Below are 22,357 nucleotides of genomic sequence, written 5' to 3'. Positions count from 1 at the left end.
TAGCCAGGTAGTCTTGTAGCCTGGTAGCCTGCTAGCCTGGTAGTCTTGTAGCCTGCTAGCCTGCTAGCCTGGTAGTCTTGTAGCCTGCTAGCCTGCTAGCCTGGTAGTCTTGTAGCCTGGTAGCCAGGTAGTCTTGTAGCCTGCTAGCCTGGTAGCCTGCTAGCCTGGTAGTCTTGTAGCCTGGTAGCCTGCTAGTCAGTTGTAGCTTGGTAGTCTTGTAGCTTGGTAGTCTTGTAGCCTGCTCATGTCATGGTGGGTCATCGTAACAGACTAGCAAGCGGACTAGCAAGCGACTGAGTGCACACTGCAACTGCAGGTGAATGTGTAATTATTCGTCATGCCTGGTGATGCCATCACACACCTGTTCAGGTGCCACCAGTGGTCGTCATGAGACTCACCTACAGAAGTGAACAGCATGACTTCTGTAAGATGACAGGGTTTGTACATAATCCTCGTGGATTCTCGTGTTTGGTGTAAACAGTATAGCGACTGTAAATATACAACTGTTCGCAAAATATTTTGTAAATGTGAATATACATTTGCGAACGTGCGCTAGCGTGCGTGAGAAAGAAAGAAAACAAAACAAAAACAAAACAGTAAACAAAGAACATGATGGCAGGAACTGCAGCCAAACAAACACAGAAAGGAAGCTGTTAGCAAACAAATGAGAGAAAGGAGTAGAGAAGAGTAGTGTAGAGTAGAGAAGAGAATAGTAGAGTAGTGTAGAGAAGAGTAGAGAAGAGAGGAGTAGAGAAGAGAATAGTAGAGTAGAGAAGAAAAGAGTAGAGAAGAGAGGAGTAGAGAAGAGTAGAGTCAGCTTTAGCAAACAGGGAGGTGCAAACAATGTGCACATTGCTAACACTCTACGAGGGAAGGAAAGAAGGCATAAGAGTGATTAGACCGTTGGACACAAGAGCTTGAGGACGCAATGTTCGACTCTGACAACGACATTCAGTGCGGAGCGCGCTCGCCACCTGTTGTTGGTCCCTGGAAACTGCCGCCAACGGTCTGATGGAGGACACCTTCATTATCTAAAACCGTCCTCCGAGCCTCTCTGGGAGGATGGTGCCAACGAGGCAGAGAAACAACTGGATGGTGGATGTGGATGAGCCACAGGCTCCTCGTGCAGGACCTGCTCATAACCGCACACGACAGTCACGTGGCCCATCCTACCCAACCCCTGTGTCTAATTAGTTTCCCCTCCCCCCAGACAACGGGTACCGGCGGACCAGCTCCACCAGCAGGCAGGCAAACATATCTGGTGATCGAGGTTGGGTGGGTGAAACTCACGTTTTATGATGAGCCTTGTGAACAGATGCCTCGTGCAAAACAGAAAAAAGAGTGCCCGAGACAAGATCTGAACCCAGGACAGTCGGTCCTCACGGTGTTGGTGCCAGGAGGTAACCGCCAATCTGGTGATCAGGGAAGAAAAGGAGAGAAATCTGGTATTTCAACATCATTCAGACAGTCAAAGACAGACACCTACCTCAAGTACAGGAGGGTCAAGCTCTACCAGTCACAGGCAACTTTCACGAAAATATGGATTCTGTGTGCTTCCTAACTTCTCGCACTCCTCTGCGCATGTGTGTGTGTGGGCGTGTGTAAGTGTGTGTGTGTGCGCGTGTGTAAGTGTGTGTGTGTGCGCGTGTAAGTGTGTGTGTGTGTGGGCGTGTGTAAGTGTGTGTGTGTGGCGTGTGTAAGTGTGTGTGTGTGGGGTGGGGAGGGAGAGAGAGAGTAAAAGAAGACTGTGATTTACATTTCTCCCACTATTTACACATCAGCATTGTCGGGAGGGTTGCTGTTGACCACTGTGTGGAGGCAGTGTTCATGTGCCGGTGAGTTTCGCTAAAGCAAGTAAGTCGACTGTTCACGTGGTTTCCGTTTTAATTTATTTATTTTTAACTTATGAAGCATTTTAGGAGAATTACTATTCCAAAGTGTAAATTTTGTCTAAAAGCCGGTGTATCGTACTGTGTGACAATGAGTGTTCCCACCTGCCGGCTACCCCACCCTGCTACTTGCTGGTGTCCCCCTGCTGGTGCACCCCATGGCATGCTGTTCATCTCACACTTTACACTTTGTCACTTCTTTCTCCCTTTTTCGCATACTTAGACAGTACGTACGTGGCTGTGATTTGGAAGAAACAAAACCCTTGCACACCGACAGGCCATACCTGACTGACTAGTCGTGATTTCACGTAAACCTGTCTACTCTCTACTCTTGACAGCGAAATACTTGGATGTTTTGCCAGATTTTTATAATAAAATTCATTAAGAACACTTCGAGAAAAGGTAAAAGTATGCGAGAGTACAACTTATTATTATTGTATTATGTTTAATGGAAATTAAATGAAAAGAGCGAGACGGAAGTGAAAAGCAACCTTTGGTCAATATTTGGTTGTCTGTAAACAACACCTGCAGTCTGTTAGTTGAGCTTGTCGGTACTTCAAGGAAAGCTGCCTCCTCCACACACACACTAAGTCTTTCTTTTCTGCTGTCTGCATCGGGAAACCGGTCGACTCAACCATTTGCCAGCTCGACCATCAGTCGACTCAACCACCATAACACGTAGTCAGTTCGACCATTGCCTCTAGTCCATTCGACCAAACCATCATCACTGCGATTAGTCAGCACCAGAGTGAAAGTCGTCCATGGCTGACCCACGTACACATCCACACACACATCCACACACATCCACACACACATCCACACACACATCCACACACACATCCACACACACATATCCGCACACACATCCACACACACATCCACACACACACATCACACACACACACATCACACACACACATCCACACACACACACATCCACACACACATCACACACACACATCCACACACACACATCACACACACACACACACACACACACATCCACACACACATCCACACACACATCCACACACACCACACACACACACACACACATCCACACACACATCACACACACATCCACACATCACACACACATCCACACACACACACACACACACACATCCACCACACACACACACATCCACACACACATCCACACACACATCCACACACACATCCACACACACATCCACACACACATCCACACACACATCCACACACACATCCGCACACACATCCACACACACACATCCACACACACACATCCACACACACACACAGCAAGATGTGCGTGAGTCAGCCAAGGGAGAACTTCACTGTGTGTTTGTGTGTGTGTGATATAAAGAGAAAGAAAGTAGATCCAAGTAAAAATAACTATTATATCACGTGACCAATTTGCATAAAAGTGTCGTTTCGTTTTGTTGTCATAACACCAACAGCGGATGTCACTATACTGCATAGTAACTTGTGTAGGTGGTGGTGGAGTGCACTGAGGTCACTGGTCAGTCGACTAAGGGCTGAGGACGAATGACCTAGGGTCGTAGTTCAATAGTTCAAGTCAGCGTCATGGCCTCTTGTCATCTCTAAATCAGTTTAAAGGGTTTCAGCTGCAGAAGTTCCATCATCGCCATCATCATCATCACCATCATCATCATCTATAAACAACACGATATGTTGTACCGTGTAGGGGCCACCACAAGACCTACATGGCGACCGGTGCTAGGAACTCGTGTTGTGACTGTCTGACTGACACCACCATATGTCCTGGGGAGAGATCAACACAGGTAAGTCAACGCCTCCCCTCACCCCCATCACTACCACCTGGCAGGTACACAGATGTGGCGGCGGGCTTCTCTCTCTCTTACCTTTCGACATAATGCCCTTCAGCTGTCTGCGACTTGTGCACCCCGCACCCGCTACCCGCTACCCGCTACCCGCACACGTACACAATTCACGTGCAAGGGTCACACTACTCGTGATGAAGATGGAGGTCACAGTGCCCGGCCCACCCTTCCCATCTTTCATGTCAAGCCCTTACATATGAAATCTTTGGCCTCAGCCCTCCGTGTCCGCAGCTTTCGGCGCCATATGTTGCGGCGATGTACCCAGGCATTCCAGAAGAAAGGTGGAGAAAAGAGTCGTTTGGACAGGTTCACAGCTGATTTCACCTTTTGAAGCAGCTGGCATCCACACCCTACACGCAGATGTTGAAGGAGTTGTTTCTCTCTCCTCCGTCCCTCTCGTCAGGAATCGTACCTCACGTGTCGAGGCCTGTATTTTTTTCTTAAATAAATGCATAACGGCAACAGTACTTACTACTTTCAGGGGATGAGAAAAGGGATGATCGAAGTTTATCCACCACTTAATACCACACAAGAGAGAGAGAGAAAGAGGGGAAAGCAGATGATCCGAGACAGACTGATATAACACAAAGATGCATCGAGGGACAAAAACAAACAAAAAAGTAATTTAAAGTGAGCCGTAGCGTGTGAAAAAGTGGAAATCATCCTGTGGACTGAAACTGTAATGATAGAAAACACAAAACTACAATGTTGTCAATCACATCACTGCAATGGCGAGCTGTAACACACCCACCCGACTCGACATGCACGCACCCCACCCGCGGACTGTTTTGTCAGTGGAAGGAGAGAAAGGTTCACTCACGTGTTGGTGCCGCTCCTGTGTGCTGTGGGCTGCTGGCGTCTGTGTGATAAGCAGCCGTCCAGACAGGCAGACAGCGCCAAGGCAGGTGCACGTGCGTGCCGGTGGCCGTGTGCTGCGTGTAGCGGGTCTGGCAGCCTGTGCATGCTGGTGCTGGTGCTGGTGCTGGTGCTGGTGCTGGTGCTGCTGTCTCCACCCGCACACCTCACGTGTCTGGCACTCACCGACACGCTTCAAGGCGCTCTCCAGTCGCCCCTGTCAGTGAGTTGACTGTCCTTGCGGCCTTCAACACTCCCGTCAGCCAAGTGTTGCTTCAGACGTGGCCTTGAAGATGCACGTGTGCCATTTTGTTTCGAAAGATGAACTAGTAGTAGTTAGTCAGGTGCAGGTGCCACGAAACTTACAGCAGCGCCCTCCCCACTCGTCCTTCGGCGCCACTGGCCGGACCTCACTCACGATCTTGGATATCTTCCCTCCCTGTTCTTGTCCCCTGAGCACCGTAGCCTCTACCTTCAGGACAGGTGGGGAGGAGATGCCGGGTTCAGCCAGCATGGAGCACGCACACCCGGGTGCTAGCGACTACCTGAGCTGCCAGGTAACACCAGCCCCGACTTACCGAGCGACAGACAACTCCTCACTGCCCGGGCACGCGCTGCCGCCCTTCATCATGCATGGGTTAGGGTTGTGTGAATGCTTGTGTGTGCGTGCGTGCGTACTGTGTGCGTGTGCGTCTTAGATCAGGAGGGAGGAAGGGGGTAGAGCTCGTGGGGTGGCGCAAGCGGTGGTGATGGTTTGAAGTATTAGGAGAGAGAGAAGATAGCAGCGTGCCAGTCTGCTCTATCACACTCCGGTGGGGAAAGGCGAGCTCTGGAACTGTTGCCAAGTCCGATACAGCCATGAGCACCGGAGACGTCGGCAGCCAAGAAAAACTGGCATCTTCACTCTTGATGACAGGTAAACAGCAGGAGGGGCCATGCCACTTCCCTGCTGCATTCAGGGGTAGAGTGCCAGCCTCCCATACTCCCACTCACAGAGCGCTCCTCCTTCCACCCGCGCATTTGACACATTGCTGTTTGGGGCACGTTGATGTGACTGTCACCTGGGTGGCTGATGTCATGTTATCATGGCTGTTACAATGTGACTGTCACCTGGGTGACTGATGTCATGTTATCATGGCTGTTACAATGTGACTGTCACCTGGGTGACTGATGTCATGTTATCATGGCTGTTTCAATGTGACTGTCGCCTACATGGCTGACAACCTACACCTGTAGGGAGGACATAATTCAGGGGCTGAGGAAGATGCTCAGCTTTGGGTTGCAAACTCCATGCTGACAGTAAACGACCTTCCCATTCTTGTCTCCTCCGTATCTGCCTTTGAGGAGAGGCTAGGCTACCCACTTTACTGCCCCTAGGGCTCCTACACAATAAGTTGTATGACCGAAGGCTGCATGGTAGTCATAATATGTTGACTGCAACTGCTGTAATGTAAGTGTTGACTATGAGTGTATTATGAATGGCCAGACAGGCTGGTCTGTTGGTCTGTGAGTCTGTGACATTGCCGACAGCTGAGTGGTATTCACCGCGGGTGGACAGTAGTTTTTAACATTGCTGACAGTTTGGTGTGATTGCCACGTGTGTGTGCGCGTTGGATGCGACCCATCTCCGTCATGTTTGACAGCAAAACTAACCAACAATCTCGTCCAATACCCAAGGATAAGCGTGCATTGCGAACAGACACAAATGCGTCTGTCTGCGTGTTTATGAGGTGGAACTGTATAGCTACGATTCCCATATTGTACGCGCGATTGTGGTCATCATGTATATAACAATATTTATGTAGTTAGTCTGAATATAAAAGTATGTAAAATATACATAATGTCATAAAAAGTAAAAACGGTTTTAACATTTTTTATGTCTATTCCAATGCGAAAGCCAAGTCAACATGAACATAACTATAGCCATATAAAAACATGCTATACATGGTTAAGCCATAGAATGGCATCGACATATATAGTTATAGTCATATTTGGATCCATACATGCTATCGGCAATACGCTGTCAATAATACACAGTCAATGCGATATCTCTAGAATAAAAACACAGACGATGCATATTGAGTTGAAGCTGAATCCTATGAGAAATAATGTTGATGACATTGTGTCCCCCGCGAGCTTGTATTACAATAACAGCAACAGATGTCGCTGAAGATAGTTTTTAATTCTATGGAATATGTCTCTAATTACACCGTTGTCTATGTACACAGCGATATGAAACACGCGAGTCAGTCGTGTGTAGCTGCTTCCCCGTCTCTGGCCATATTGTTTATTGTTTATTGTTTATTGTTGTTATCAACCCCAGTAAACATTCATGTTCTGTCACGTCCGCTTCGTCCACGTGTTACAGAATCTGAATCGCATTTTATGTTCGTCTGTCCAAAGCACGTTGACCTGAGAACGAAGTCTGCTCCTCCAAGATCTACCCGGTACCCGGATAAAGCACGTGACGTGTCCAGTCACACAGGTGCACAGACACTTGTGTGTGAGACTGAGAGTAACGGTGCTTAAGTCCTTCACAGCTTAGCGACTTGTTGTAGTCTAAGCTTTACTTCAAACAAACACGTGAAAACCAGCAAATTAACGGTTTTACCCGTCAACTGTCGTCTGCCGCTTGACGTCACCATCACGTCATCACAGCACGGAACGACAGGTGCGATAACAAATGTTTACAGTACACAGGGCCAGAACTACTCTGATCTTCCTTCAGCTTTCATACATTATCTTCTCTTCATTTTGCTCTCTCTCTCTCTCTCCACAGACACATACATGTGTGCACATACTCGCATACACACTCACATACACACTTACACACATACACACACTCGCATATACTTACTCACATACACACTCACATACACACTCACATACACACTTACACACACACATACACACACACACATACATTCCTCTTCTACTCTCATATCAGTCTCACTCGGGAGGTCGCTATCAAAGTATCGGCCTGAGACGGTGAGACCTCTACCTTCTCTCCTAGCGAGGGAGGTAGGGAGTTACTCGCTCACTTGCGAGGGTAAATATATCTAGTTGGAGCGTCATCCGTTCCCTGGGTGGGAGATATTGCATCATTTGGTTGACTGCTAGTAGCGTCGGATTTATCAAGACCCGTGGTGGTGCGGCGTTGGCGGCAGACGGTGCGGCGGCGGGAGGCGGGGGGTGAAGGGCGGGGCGGGGGTTGTGCTGCAAATAATAATAAAAAGAATTAATTAATGCATATGCTTGTGTTAGAGTACATTGGAAACAATCAAAAGAAATTTGGACCAGAGATGTGTGGAACAGGGGATCAGAGGAGAGACATGGCAGAAGACACGCGGTCATCACACGCGAACACATGCACACGCATATGCATGCACCTTCACACACGTCCGTCGCCGCGTACGTACACACACATGCACACACAGATACACACACACGCTCTCAAACACAGTCACACTCCACATGTGGACCCAAGGCTAAGAAGTCTGGCCTTTGACCCCAGGTGTGGACGGTGGACACTATACTTCTTTGAGTATCATTAATTCGTCTTTATCATAAATGATAACCATTTGTTGTACGTGTAAAATTAATTGTTATTGTATGATGTAAATGTTTCCTGGCTTTATACTCAATGACATGAAAACCTGTGTGTGTCATTCTTGCCATGTTTGAAGTGGAACTTCAGAGAGCATGCGTGGTTTAAAATTAAACGGTTTTTAAAACATAACTTTGGCAACCAGAACAAAAATAACATTGGCATTGAAGTGCGAAACGTAACAGCAACATGAGGGACTTACCTGTTGCATGTCTCCTGCACTGTCGTGAAATATTTCGTCTTGTTTTCTGCATATCAACAGAAAAGTCACTTCAAATTGGTTTTGACAAACGATAAGTTTTGGCCGGAGAGTTGATGTCAATTTGCAGAAATTCTGTAAATTTGTCTTTTTTTGGAGGGGGGGGGGGAGCAGGGCAAGTTCTGGGTTACATTTGCAGGGTCGTATGCCGCACTAAATAACGATGGACTAGACTCTGATGACAGCTAAACTTTAACATTTTATAAATTGTTGTTAAAATACATCTTGGACTGTATTACTATCACGCAAAATGTGTTAATAATGTTTAAATGTTTAAATGTTGATAAAACATTTCTTTTCCATGTTTTACAATGTTTCATTTCAAAATGTTTCATCTAAAACTTAAAACTTATTGCTGTAGACAAAGTTCGCTACTCACCTCTATCGCAGCCTTGTACTGATCGCGTGACCTTTGGCCGGAACGGAACTGTCGTCATACCTCTTGTTTTCGTCATCCATACGTCACGCCTTCTGAAAACTGTCGTCATTCACGTTCTTTCCCCCCTTCACGCACGTTCACCTTGGCTGTCAATCAAATGTCCAGTCGGCCATTATAAATGGTCTAATCCAGTGCTTCTCAAAGTGTGGTCCGCGGACCACGTGGGCCACACGCATAAGTCAGGTGGTCCGTGGATGTCAGTCATCATCTGTCAGCAAAGTGATCGCCTCGCGGACGAACATTTCGATTCAGTGCTCCGACTTGGTACGTGTCTCTAGCCGGACATTCAGATAACCCACTAATTACTACAAAATTAATGGTAGGTACAAATTGTATTTTTGCGGTGAAGCGGCCCGTGACACGCGTGTCGGAAATGTATATGACCCCCAGGCCGAAAAAGGTTGGACATCACAGTACTATGGGAACACGTCGACTAACTCCCAATTCCAAAGAAAGCGCAACGAGAGGATTGACTTTCAGGCCACTGAATATTTTGTCTTGAGTGGTGGCTTCACGGTATAGTTTCAGATTGGCTAAGAAGGAGAACAGGGGACCGGGTGGGATTGTGGCGTTTGCACACCGGTTGTCTGCTGTCCCACCCTCCTGTGGTACAAGGCGTCGCTGGGGCATTGTACACCACATCTACTACTCTGTATCGCTTTCTTTGCTGATGCTGTGCTGACCGACACGTCATTCTACTGGCTGGGCTGGAGTTTAGCAACTATTTAATAGTCACCGTCAAACCCATTACCTCGCTTTTTGACTTTGAACAGCAGGTGTTTGGGATTTTCTAAAGGACAAGTGTAAACATATTCAATCATCAGATTCACATGATCGAACTGAGCTACCAAATGTCGTCTGGAGAAGTCATGACCTTTTTACAAACATTTAGGATCCCCACTGTAGACACACGTTATTTCGTGTATTGCCCGTGTTGAAAAATGCAGCGATGGTATAAACATAGAGCTGCGAGCATCATCAGTTGATTGCAGCTATATAGGTACATGGAGTTGTTGCATAACCAGACGCACCATAAGACCCTCAGAGTGGCATGTCTTTTGGCGCCTGGAGGATCACTTTAGACTCGTTTGTATCTATGGTCCCTGGTGTAAAAGAATTTTTTTAAACCAAGAATTTTTAGTGCCAGTAATACACTTTCGCATCCCTCTCCCTTTTTCGCCTTTGATGTTATATACTTTGTTTCCTTTTGACTAACGATTGATTTTGTCACAGATACGAGCATCACATTCTATGCATGCATTTATTCCACACACAAAAGTGTAGGACACTGATAACTTATAATATAACACAAACATAGTTGTTTTTTTTTAACTGCTCATTTACACATTGTCCCCTACAAGATAAACGAACAAACAAAGGTAATCATGACAAAACTAGATATTCATTTTTTCTTTGATTTTATTTTATGCAATTTTTTTGTATATTTGAATGACATCAAATTTTTCTAAAGCAGGTTTGCTCTGGCGAATGGCTTTTAAATCTTCGCTACTTGGGATGCTTGTGAGGGCCTCAAGAGGTCCAAGACTGTCTTCCAATGCCTTCATCGAATTGGCATCCCAAGTGACTCTGATTCCTGCACATATAAAAATCCAAGTGGTGAGACGTGCATTCTAACTCTGTCACATGCGATTGCACAAATAAGCTGCATGTAAAGAACGAGTTCTTCGATATTATAGCATTTAAAGCTTCAGTTTACTGTACAATTTTACATTAAAATTGTATTATCTACATCGTAACAGATTGATATCATCATCATCATACTAATAATATTCAAGTATACAACAATTACAAAGTATATACAAAGTCCAGACTATAGAACAAGCTGCATCTTTGGATAGTACTATCACAGATAGGTGAAAAAAATGTGAGGAAACATTTTGTATTCTCATCAAAATAGCTAGAATGCAAATTATCCGTTTGATGTTAAGAAAAAACCTAACCCGTAAAGAGTTTACTCGTGAGCATTGTTTATCTTGCTCATTCAACATGTTTTTGTGTTTCAACATAATTGTAATAATTTCTCATTAGTATTTAGTTCTTCTACACGTGTCTCATACTGTTTTGTTCCTGGCTCTTTAACACAAATACAATACCTTGAAATCCTATAACACACAAACTTGTAAAGATCATAAATGGAAACCTAAAATAAGAATTAAGGGAGAGAGCTGCAGACTCCAGGTGAACTAAATGACAACAGTAGATCTGCAATGTATCGTTTAGTGAATCTGTCATTCACTGATTCTTACTTTTAGCCTTGGGCAGATCCACTGAACCTGCAACAGAACAAGTACTGTAATCATGATGCTGTATGTTAAAAGACATAAGCTTAATTTTACACAATTCCACAAAAAATCTTTTGAGTATATGGGGGATTCATTTTCACACACAAGCATGTCATGGACACTACAAATGTATCCTGTGAAATCAGGAGAACCTGAGAGAATGTTGGCTCTAGTAAAACCCTTATGCTTTCATTTTGAAAAGATCAATTTTCACAAAAATATATCAACATCCCCATTATCATTCCCCATCACCATATGCATTGTACTCATGCACAGCAATAAACATACTCGTTTGTTCTCTAACTTTGCATAATATCTTGCCATATATAGAAAGGCATTCTATTGCATTCTATACATTCTGAAAACAATTCTGGTCTGAAACTTGGTGATCAGGACTTCCGTCTTCTCATGTTATGAGCTTCCTGACAGTTTTCACCAGTGACCATGACAAATTATCTTACTCTGGAAGCCCATTTCACATCAGTGGATGATGCATTTTTTTGCTTAACAGATAAGATGTTATCCCTATGCCCTTGATACTTATGCCTGTTAGCACTATGCCTAATCCTCATCCTATCCACCTGGCTATCGCTGCCAGGCATAGCTCTAGGGACCATTGAGACATGCAGGCTCCCTGGCTGAATGTGTTGATCATCTTGGAATATCACTCACATTGACTGATTTCAATTTTTGTCTGTTAGGGTTGCTTTATTTTATATTCATTTTTTTGTCACCTAAAAGCCAGCATACTATGAATAAGCTTGATTCAACAGCTGAATAATGTTAATTTTGGTGCTTATTTTAGTATTTTAAAAAGTACTCTAAACATAACATACCACTTGGTCAACACAAAAAGATGATATTCAATACGTTATAATAATGTAAATTTGAAATGAACTAAAAGCAATCTCTTATTACATCTATATAAATGTAGGAGTCTGCTTGCTTCACTACATATAGCAATCAACCACCTTGTAGCAATTTTATTTGTAACAAAAGTCTAGAATCATACTTTTCATAAGCTTATTAGCAAAAGCTGTAGTTTATGTTCATGTACTTACTATGCCGAACTTCAAATCATTAAATCCTATAAACTAAAAAGTCTTAATGTCAGTAATTTTAGCAAAACAGGAAAAAAAGATAAAAGAATGCACTGAAAAGTATGCATCGAGACTTGTTCTGGTTCACAAATTTTATCACGTAAGAAAATGCACGACCATATTATCTGAAATTTGTATTTTTTAATCTTTAAGATTATTACCTTGGCAATAGGTTCACAGTTGTATTTTCTGCTGGCTGTACATCTGTAGTGTCTACATGGTGTGCTGTGTTTTGTTGCATGTCAGTGATGTGTTGAACTGCACTGTCTGTCTGTGTCTCTAGGCTTAGGTTTTGTATATATTGTTCTCTCTCTTGTGTTATATGTTCAAGTGCTGGAGCAGTTACTGTGACTGCAATTGTTTGAGTCTCTGTATAATTTTCTGCGTTTGTTTGTGATGGTATGTTTGTCTGTTGTGTTATTCTTGGTATCCTGCAAAGTTAAAAATAAGCAAAACTCATGTATAAGTAAAGTCTTAACAATGGAGTGTAGAAGTGTGCCTAGTCACTACTTGTTTTTTACAGTCCCAAAGGTTACTTTTACAGACAGGTATCACTGAATGTCTTGACAAAAGCATAAAATTACAAACGAAAATCACTACTCTTCACTAATGAAGAAATTTATAGACTACACCAAATGAAGCTGTTCCATACCTGGCGACTGACAAATCACTCATAAGCAGCTCTTGTAGCTGTTTGGTCGCCAGTTTTGCTGGTGGCTGGAGAGGTTGGAGGCAAGGCAAGGGGGAACTTCCCCCTTCTCTGCCCTCTTGTAGGGAAACTGGGTCAGCCCCAGTTGTGATTCTACAAATATCAAAGCCATGCCAGTGAAATACTATTAAAATTTCAACTTTCGTGTACTATGCCCCACTGAGCCTCAGAAAACATTTACTCAGTTCACTTTTTTCCCTTTATAGCTAAAATGTTGCCACATAATCATGCTACCTTTAAGCTGAATTTTTAGTTTGTGCGAGCAGAGACAAGCACTGCTGGAGCAGTCTACAGGAGAGGGAAAGAAACAGGAATACTCAAAACTATTTCTAAGTCAGGACTTACGGTCATTGCCATCAGAGAATATCTAAACAACAAAGGTACATATTTGTAATATTGTGCATATCTGGAAAATAATGAATGATACATACTTGCAATTTTTGACATTTTCAATGCAGCCTTCTCCCTCAATTCTTTAATAGACTCTTTCACTGCAAGACAAACCTAATGCTATTATTGCATTGAAAATATCAATTACTAGGTACGTATATATGTTTATGCTTCCACTTAGAACTTGAAATACTTGAGTTTGTGGATAAAAAAAGAAAAGATAAAGGATGAAATTTTATAGCCCTAACACAAAACAGACCAAGCTTTAACAATTACACCAAGCTTACAGTACAAATAGCCTTCCAGGTATTGCATTTATGCACTATAGTGTCATATTGTATAATGACTAGACAAATCTACAAATTCAACATCTCTATGTCCATAAAGATACATGTGACATAGTGTTTTAAATCACACACTATATATATATACTGCTTAAAACATGTATGCTATAAAAGTTTTCGAACTCTTTCGAGAAAGAAAACAACTTGAGGCCAATGTTGTGACGTCATGTCGTGGCGACAGTTTACTTCCCCCTTCTGCCTCCCACCCGCCCACACTTATTTTGTAACACGTGTGTAGTAAACAGCGGATCAGTATTTCTTTTAGCATTTACATGTTCCCTTTCGAGTTTAAAAGATTTTAATTTCAAAGTTTTATTTTTGAATTACCATTGCAGTAAATGTTAAAATTTTCTCAATCCTTTTTATCTGTGGTTATTTTATCTTACGTGTAAATCTGTCTTCTTTGTTTTAACTAAATATTTTATTATTTTGTGTTACTTTGTTTTATTGCAACTGTTTGCCATCGGAAATATCCATGTGTAGCGTGCAGCAGCGCCTGGGAGCGAGCTACACACTGAGCTCTTTTCGTCTCGCGAGCTCGCTACAGAACCAATAATACTTTCATCTGGCAGTGTTATTTCAGAACTCACAAATGTCAGAATGCCAAATGATGTTAGTAGTGTTCGGTCAGCTACTAGAAGAGTATCAGCAAAGCCTGCTGGAAACAGCACACAAGGAGAGGAAGAGGTCACAGCTAGTGTCATCAAATGGAGCAGGGAGGCCACACACAGACTGATACAACTTTACAGAGAACATCAACATCTTCTCAGTGATCACCACTACAAGAAGAAAACAGTAACTGTCATTGTGATAACTTTATAACACTTATTTCAGTATCTGGGCATGCATTTAAACTTGGAGTTTTGTTTTTGCTGTATGGTGGTATTAATACTAATGAAATATGCTCTCTGCCTAGAAATGATCAAATATGCAAGAACAAAGATTAGCAAGGCCAGTGATCACTATTACATCTAAATACAATTTACTGTTAATTAAGGCACTAAAGTAATTTTTTTATGATAGGTAATCGACAGTTTTCAGCAAAATCCACTCCTGCAGCTGTATTGAAGTTTGCAAAATATTGCAGTTTATAAAAACTCCTTGTAGAAAAGTATACTTAAAGGGTATGTATGTATAAACTTGATTACAAAGGTAAAATTATGTCTCATTCACATGTTCACCCAGCCCTCTCCTCTTCTAATTTGCAGATCTGGGAGATGATTGCCACTAAGCTTACTAAGGAATCAGAGATGACAAATGGTATGGTGTATACTTCATCCCATGTTGGAAATCGATGGAAAAATCTGACTAAATTGTACAGAGACTGTTTTGAAGCAAATCGAAATATGAACAAATCTGCTAGTACATTTCACAAGTGCCAGTTCTTTGATGAAATTGCTTCTGTTTACAATTATGAAGGTCAAGATAGCATTGATAGCACCTCCAAGAGTAAAATTACATCAGGTACCACATCCCATTCTAATAAAGAAATACTAGTGGTTCCAACTAAGTCAACTCTAAAAAGAATTAATTATGTGCATATAGCACCCAAGCAGTCAACAGAATGTACTGGAAGTAGTTCAGTTTCCAAAGACATGCCTTTGGCAAAGAAAGTTAAGAGCAGTGCTGAAGATGTACTTACTGCTATTAGACATCTCAGTGATGATCATAAAGTTCAAGAGAATATGTTTTTGGCGAGATTAGAAAAAATGCATAATGAAAAAATGGAGATATTTCAACAGTATTTTGAAATTGTTAAGCAGCACCTGAAACCATGAGTGGTGTGGAGCTTACAAGCGACATGATTCTTGAAGAGTGGATGTATGATAAAGTTGGTCAAACTCAAAAGCAGTCGCTTTGTGTGTGTGTGTGTAAATATGAAAAGTACTGGTAAATATGCTCACTGTTAACTTTTCACTATCTCGTGTGGTTAACCCTCTTAACATGAAATAAAAGTGTATTACAAAGACTGGCTAATAATTGAAGACTGAAAATCACAGTTGGTGGACCTCGTTTTTTACTATGGCTGATCTTAGGTAAACATTAGACCAAGAAACCTATACATTTTTGGGAAGGAACAAACTTGAACTTACCAATAAAAATAATGAAAATTGCCTTCCCCATGCTTCCCCGGCAAAGCCACCATCGTAGCTTATTGTGCTTTAAGGATTAAAGCATAACCTTATCCAAAATTTAGTGCATTATTTGGAATTTGTTACAACAGTATGTGACAAATGCTGATTTCAGGAAGGTACTGTCTAGACTACGTTTTCTTAGGTCTGTCAATTTTTATAAGTTACTGTTTATATATTAACGTCGAAAATGCCATGAGATGGTAGTCGATTGAGCAAAGAAAGCCGGGCCCACTGTTGGACAGAACCATGATGTGGTTAAACAGTAATATATCGCAGATCGACTAGTTATGAAGTCTAGGGGAAAGATGATAGCCGAATGATTAGAGCACTTGTCCGAACCCTTAGGCACGTCTTGTGACTACCCAGATGTTGAACATGGGTACTTGACCAGCCTGCAAAGATAAAAAGTAAAAAGGGGCGAGGGGAATCACACTAAGGGGTCACACTGATTTTGTCTGGCATGTAAATGGCATGAGTAGAGAGAGTCAGTGTCACGAAGTAGCGAGACTTGATGCCGCAAGTCAACTTTCTCCTGCCAACTCTTGCAAGGGAGGTTGCAGACAACATAAAATTAAAAGTGGTCAGGAGCAAACTACACGAACATTAGTCCAGACATTCCGCTGGACGAAAGAAATATGTAGGTACACGTATATACAGCTGCAAACTGGTTAGGTCGGACTGTCAGACACATGTGTGTCACATGGTCACACTTGCTTTATTAATCCGTTGAAATGTACCCGATATCTAACAAAAAAGTCTTTGCCTGTCACTAGCAGTGCTTTCAAAGTTATCGGCAAGATGCAGTCATAATGTAGATGTGCTTGACTATAGGCATAAAGCTACCCGGACACGCGCGATTGCTTCAGCTGTAAATATAAACAACAGGGGAGACTACTGTAAGCCAAGCCAAGCCAAGCGGAGCCAGGCCACAGCACAACAGATGAATCTTGGTGAGGATCTTACAAGCCTGCACTGTTGTCATTCTTAATTTTGTGGTCATAACATTAGTATTGTTAAGGCTGTTGCGTGTGATTTGGTAGTGACCTCTGGGAACCTTTCTTAACAGGTTGAGAAAGGGAAACCGAATCAGTCCTCGTCAAACCGGATAATGGCTGTCAGCGAAACTGGTTACAAACGGGTTCCGGGCGCAGACAGTACATATCACATTTTGTGGCATTTAAAAAACACGAAATAGTAGAATTTTGCTGTCATCATAACACAAGCTATAAAGTGATGTAAACAATAAGAAAAATTACAGGGTATTGAGTTATTTTTTCCAGGAAGATTCACAACCGCAAACAGATTGGTTCCATGATGGCTCAAGGGTATATTGTTTTTAATTTTCGGCTGGTGACGTTATAGGTGCTGTGCAAATAATAATAATGTGAGAGATCTGTAAAGCACTGACAAGAAAAAGGTCTATTTTGAAATACTGACAAAGACAACAAGAGTGAAAAAAAAAACTGAAAATGATTAAAGGAAACCGATCATATAATAATTAAATTGCTTTTGTTAATTAAAAATTAAGTTGCTTTTGACTTATTGTTGTCCATCAGGTGTGCAATAAAGAAACATTGCTAACGATCTGAAATAGAAAGCATACTTACGTAATTTCACAGCGTGTCCCTCTTTAGATATAAAAATGGACGATTCCTGGATTGAATGTTGTATTTTTAAATTAACATAAATGGCAAATACATCTAATCTAAAACTTCTAAAACCAAGTTAGTCCAATTGTGAGACTAACTTTTAACACCAATGGATACATAGCTTTCTTTTTGTGCAAAAGGCCATACATAAAAAATTAGAAGTAACATTTGAATGTATATTTTGTAAAAATGTATCATCTTTATAAAAGAAAGGTACCAAAAGAATAAATTTTACTGTTATAGCAGAGCGAGATTGGTGGTGCCATGCTGAATTGCTAGTTACCAAAATTGTGAGAATCAAATGCCATGGGCTCTTATGCTAGGTGTGACATACCTCTTTCTGGATGTGACCCCTTTTTTACAGAGGCATTTATGGTGTCCTCTGCCCTGTGTGCATGTTGGGCTCTGTGCGCGTATGTGGTTTAGTTTTGAATGCATTAAATTTAATGCCTATCCTAAAAGAAAGGGTGCATGCTTATACACCTGTGCATGTGTAAAGCATGTTGAGCTTGACTGGCACTGGAAAGGTACTATATAAATGTTCTATGCTCGAACAAAACATGTCCCACATGTACACAAGTAATAAAGATACTTCTGCTGGTTCAATTAAGGTAATAACTATATAATCAATTAGGCTGAAGAACTCTTAAAATCTTCCATTATCATATCTTCCAACAGCTCATGAACAATGGTGGTAACACGACAAAAGGCTACAAGCGCTCTTAGAAGTGACTCTGCAGTGACACTTCAAGGCTGCTCATCAGACAGCAGAACTTTTTCAGGATCTGCCAACAACAGCACAATAAATCAACAGGTTGTTGCGTTATTGTCTGACCGTGCAGAATTAGCTTCAAAGCAGCATGTACCTATAACAGTTTTCGATGATGGAGCTGTTGTGTCAGCCAACGTCAACTTTGCTTCAAGCCAGCAGCCACAGGCTAAGGTATCAACTCCGGCAGCAATTATTTTGACAGAGTCTCCTTCTGAAGAAATAGTCAATGCAAATTTATTGAAAAGTTCTGCCAATTTACAATCAGATTTATCAGGTAATTCTGGCCCATCTTATGGTGATCATCAGATCAATACAACACAGTCACTCCAGAAGCCTGAGATTTTTTATGATGATGGAGTTCTGCCTGTTCAATGTACTCAGCTCAATCCAGTAGGAAATAAAGAAGCAGCAAAATCTTCTTGTGGAGTCATGTCCAAATTTGATACTGAGAATTGCTTCCCTACCTCCAAGACGGATGGTATAGCTCTAGGAAAAAATAGCAGTAGTACTTCCTGGAACAGCCAGTTTATCATAAGTATTGCTGATCAGCCTTCACATCAATCTGGAGCTGGTATCCACAATTTTTGTCATGCAGAGTCATGTCTGGCCCAACCTTTCACCTCCTCGGTAGAATTTTCTACTCTAGCCTCTACCCAGGCTGTGACTAATATTGCACCAGGATACGTTATTTCAGCAGTGACAGCAGCCAACACTGGTACTAGAGTACCCTGCACTCCGCACATCTCCAGCGTGCCATCTGAGCTCAAGTCGGTGCCTTCTGAACAAGACTTAGCAGGGTCCACGTGCATTGTCTCCATCACTGAACCTAACAGACTTTCAGATCTGAAAGCTCTGGCTGACAGAGGAAACACAGAACTTTCTGGAGCTGCTTCTCTTGTGCATGAAGTTCCAAGTGGAGTGCATGAAGAGGAGGATTTACCTGTCCAACTAACATGGACAAGAACTGCAACGCTCAAACTGCTAGAGCTGTATAAGGAGCATGAAGTGTATCTAAGGGATCCTCACTACAAGAAAAAATCGGTATGACAACTAAAACATATATGTTCCTGTGTTCTATAATTGTAAATAAATGTATATCTCTGTATTTCTTGTGGCACATATCCTGCTTCAAATTAAAAACCAGTAATCAGAATAGTAAGAAAATGATATTGAAATGTATTTGGAGGACAATAAATCTGTATCATGTCTTAATTCTTTATTGCTGCAGTTTGGCTTAGACTCAGTTAAAAATATTGCTAGGAAAGCTGTACAATATGGAAAACATGTATTTGTCACTCAAAGCAAGGGATGAACAGTGTATGATTCAGGACATGATCTTAGAAAACAAACACTTAAAATGAATAAAATGTATATTGAGTGAAATAAGCATAAGAATCTTCTAGAATGTTGCAGTTTTATACGCTTGTCATATTATGTCTGGAATTGACAGTGATGACTGTTTCTGTATATGGTCTGGTTCAATCTGTTTATTCCAAAATGTAGCTTTTAGTATTTTTGACAAACCTATTACTAACCAACTTGCAGGTCTGGGAGCGTATTGCAGCAAGAATGAACATGGATCCTAGTGACCCAATCCAATACCATTGGAATCAGGTGGAGAACAAATGGAAAAACATGACCAAGAAGTACCGTGACTGTATTAATAGCAATCGCCGCAACGGGACAAACCACAAATGCCCCTTCTTTGATCAGTTGGCAACAATTTATAACTATTGCCCTGACGAAGCTCACAAGACAGCAGTCGAAGGCCTGAGAGCATTAGGGTATTCGTTCAAAGCACCTGTTGCTTCCAAAGATTTGCCAGGTATTGATCTACTGGCAGCATCTACAAATTCACTAAAACGTGACCATGGAGCAATAATGGACTTAAGTGATGACAAAAAGGATGAACGAAAGTCCATTCCACTTCCAAAGAAGAAAAAGAAGTATGAGCGGCAGAGTATTGCAAAGTTACCCACATCTCTAAAACAACAAGTGCATGTAGAGACCTCGGTCCCAGCCCAGCAACCCCCACTGACCAGAATCCTGTCATCCGCTAATAATGATGCAGCCAGCAGCACCAGTTCTGCTCAGTCTTCCTCTGATCAGATGACACTAAACTATGAAAGCATTATCTCTACCATCAAACAGTTGAGTGAAGACCGCAAGGCACAAAATGCCCAAAGAATGGAGAGACTTGAGCAGATGCACCAAGAAAAAATAGACTTGTTTCGACAGTTCTTAGATATTCTGAAACAAGCTGACTAAATATTCCAAATGAGTGTTTTAATATCCTTACAGTTGTAATATTGGTGTTTATTTTTGTAGTCAAAGTCATAAACTTTTATTTTAGGGTAAAATATTGCATTAACTCTACCACATATTTTCCCTGATTTTATTGGGATGTAGTCAGGAATTATTGTTTTTATTGCATGTAGCCATGAACAAAATTTTGTGTGCTATATTACTTGTTTTTAATAAGAGGTTCTTAGCCTGAAGGTCAGCGCATGACTTCAGAATCAGAGCATGGGAAACTGCCCTTGCCCAACCAGCATTAATGGGTATCTGATAACATCAGGAAAAATGAAAGGCAATGACACTTTACTTCTGTGTCATATCACAGACATGGTGAATAGCTGACAGATCACTTCCACTAGGTTATAGGACACTTCACCTTTAGTTTTGTTGCATTGTTAGTGGTTTATATTGCATCAAGGTGTATGAAATTTTATGTGACTCGGTGAGCTAATTGAAGACCAAATGCCCACCACAGTACATGAAATTTATTGTGTTTAAGAAGGGACAGATAACTTCAATATTTAAATTTTATTTTCATGGATTGGATTAGCAGTTCTAAGAATTGGCAACAGATCCTGAACAGCATTTCCACAAAAACTTCCTGTACCACACCGACCATGTGTCAGTGAAGATGGCATCAAATTGATACAAGACTGTCAGGAATTCATCTCACTTTTTGGTAGAGTGATGTAAAGAACTCTGTTTTTAAATTGTATTAATTCTGGCATTGCTTCCTTTCAGACAAATTTGGGCTGTCAGATGTTGGCCTATAACAACAGCTTTCTGTAGTCCTGTATTAGATGTAGGTCAGATTTTGATACAGTATATCCATCATGTCTCCTTTCCCGCTCTTAGATAACACCAAAACATTTATTCAAAAGTATTTTGCTATAAAAATGTCTTTCATGACTACCTCCACAACATGACTTATGACCAACAGTTTGTGCTGTATTATGACTTTTTTTTTAACATTTCAAGTTGAAGAAAAATATAAAAATTAAGTACATTTTAAAAATAGACTGCTTCTGGCCTTATATTACAACTTTTTGCAGAAATAATGTAATGCTATTTACATTCTGAAAGGCTCCTTATCTCTTTGTTTACCAGTGCACATCAGTCAATTGGGATTCATTACAACCATTAGGGGGTCAGGTGTTAAAAAATAAGATTCTTTTGATAGGAAGGTTTTACTGTATAAGTAAGGTTTTACTGTATAAGTTTCTAGATTTAATTTTAAAAAAATGTTGTTCATGTCTTGCATTAAATTATTAGTCTGTTTGGTACTATAACCTAGTGGTGTGGATAGGAGGATTTGCAGTCCTAGTTTTTCAGCTAGACTGAGCAAGCTGGCAGCAAACTGGCTTCATATGTTTGATCATTCCATAGATATAGCCTTTGCATATTATGTTGTGCACATTCATGTATGTGTTCTTATTATTCTGTTTACTCAATTATTTATCTTGACTGCAAGTGGCATATGTATATATGATCTATGTGCTTTGACTCTGTATTACATTTATTTTTATTTGTGTAAAGCACATTCTCTATAGTGGAGAAATGCACTATATAAATATGTCTTTTATCATTATACCAGAATTCTGTAAATATTGTTTTCATTTATATTTCTAAAATGTAAATAATAGTCTTATAAAATGAATCATTCAATAAAAGAAATTAAAAATTTCATTTTAAATCCTCGAAGTCCTTTTTAAAGTGCACACTTCTACAATGAAGTATACACTTTTTAAAAATAAAATGAAC

The 22,357-nt window shown here is 41.4% G+C and overlaps 2 protein-coding genes and 1 long non-coding RNA gene across 7 annotated transcripts; 2 read left to right on the top strand and 1 right to left on the bottom strand.

Annotated features, from left to right (window-relative positions):
* Nucleotides 1–10,008: 10,008 nt before the first annotated feature.
* Nucleotides 10,009–13,886, bottom strand: LOC112553472. 2 transcript variants are annotated; one of them, XR_003097057.1, is made up of 5 exons: nt 13,440–13,706; nt 12,952–13,101; nt 12,461–12,730; nt 11,164–11,190; nt 10,009–10,490 (listed from the first exon to the last, which is right to left on the bottom strand). It is a non-coding gene; the product is annotated as an uncharacterized LOC112553472 (long non-coding RNA). The 2 variants fall into 2 exon arrangements; XR_003097056.1 differs by lacking the exon at nt 12,461–12,730 and having other exon boundaries at nt 13,440–13,886.
* A 9-nt stretch (nt 13,887–13,895) lies between these two features.
* LOC112553471 lies at nt 13,896–15,736 on the top strand. 2 transcript variants are annotated; one of them, XM_025220696.1, is made up of 3 exons: nt 13,896–13,972; nt 14,226–14,537; nt 14,951–15,736. In XM_025220696.1, the coding sequence occupies exons 2-3, from the start codon at nt 14,343–14,345 to the stop codon at nt 15,518–15,520; spliced, it is 765 nt and encodes a 254-aa protein (XP_025076481.1). In that variant the 5' UTR covers nt 13,896–13,972; nt 14,226–14,342; the 3' UTR covers nt 15,521–15,736. The 2 variants fall into 2 exon arrangements, with proteins under 2 accessions (XP_025076481.1, XP_025076480.1); XM_025220695.1 differs by having other exon boundaries at nt 13,954–14,537.
* Nucleotides 15,737–16,524: 788 nt separating this feature from the next.
* LOC112553469 lies at nt 16,525–22,263 on the top strand. Of its 3 annotated transcripts, XM_025220692.1 has the most exons (4): nt 16,525–16,827; nt 16,944–17,031; nt 18,205–19,339; nt 19,844–22,263. In XM_025220692.1, exons 3-4 carry the CDS (start codon nt 18,215–18,217, stop codon nt 20,564–20,566), a joined length of 1,848 nt encoding a protein of 615 aa, XP_025076477.1. In that variant the 5' UTR covers nt 16,525–16,827; nt 16,944–17,031; nt 18,205–18,214; the 3' UTR covers nt 20,567–22,263. The 3 variants fall into 3 exon arrangements, with proteins under 3 accessions (XP_025076477.1, XP_025076476.1, XP_025076478.1); XM_025220691.1 differs by lacking the exon at nt 16,944–17,031; XM_025220693.1 differs by lacking the exons at nt 16,525–16,827; nt 16,944–17,031 and adding an exon at nt 17,038–17,202.
* Nucleotides 22,264–22,357: the final 94 nt, after the last annotated feature.

The sequence above is a fragment of the Pomacea canaliculata genome, linkage group LG12 (assembly GCF_003073045.1).
Source record: "Pomacea canaliculata isolate SZHN2017 linkage group LG12, ASM307304v1, whole genome shotgun sequence".
Lineage (NCBI taxonomy): Eukaryota > Metazoa > Mollusca > Gastropoda > Architaenioglossa > Ampullariidae > Pomacea > Pomacea canaliculata.
This window is presented reverse-complemented; position numbering and strand designations above follow the sequence as displayed.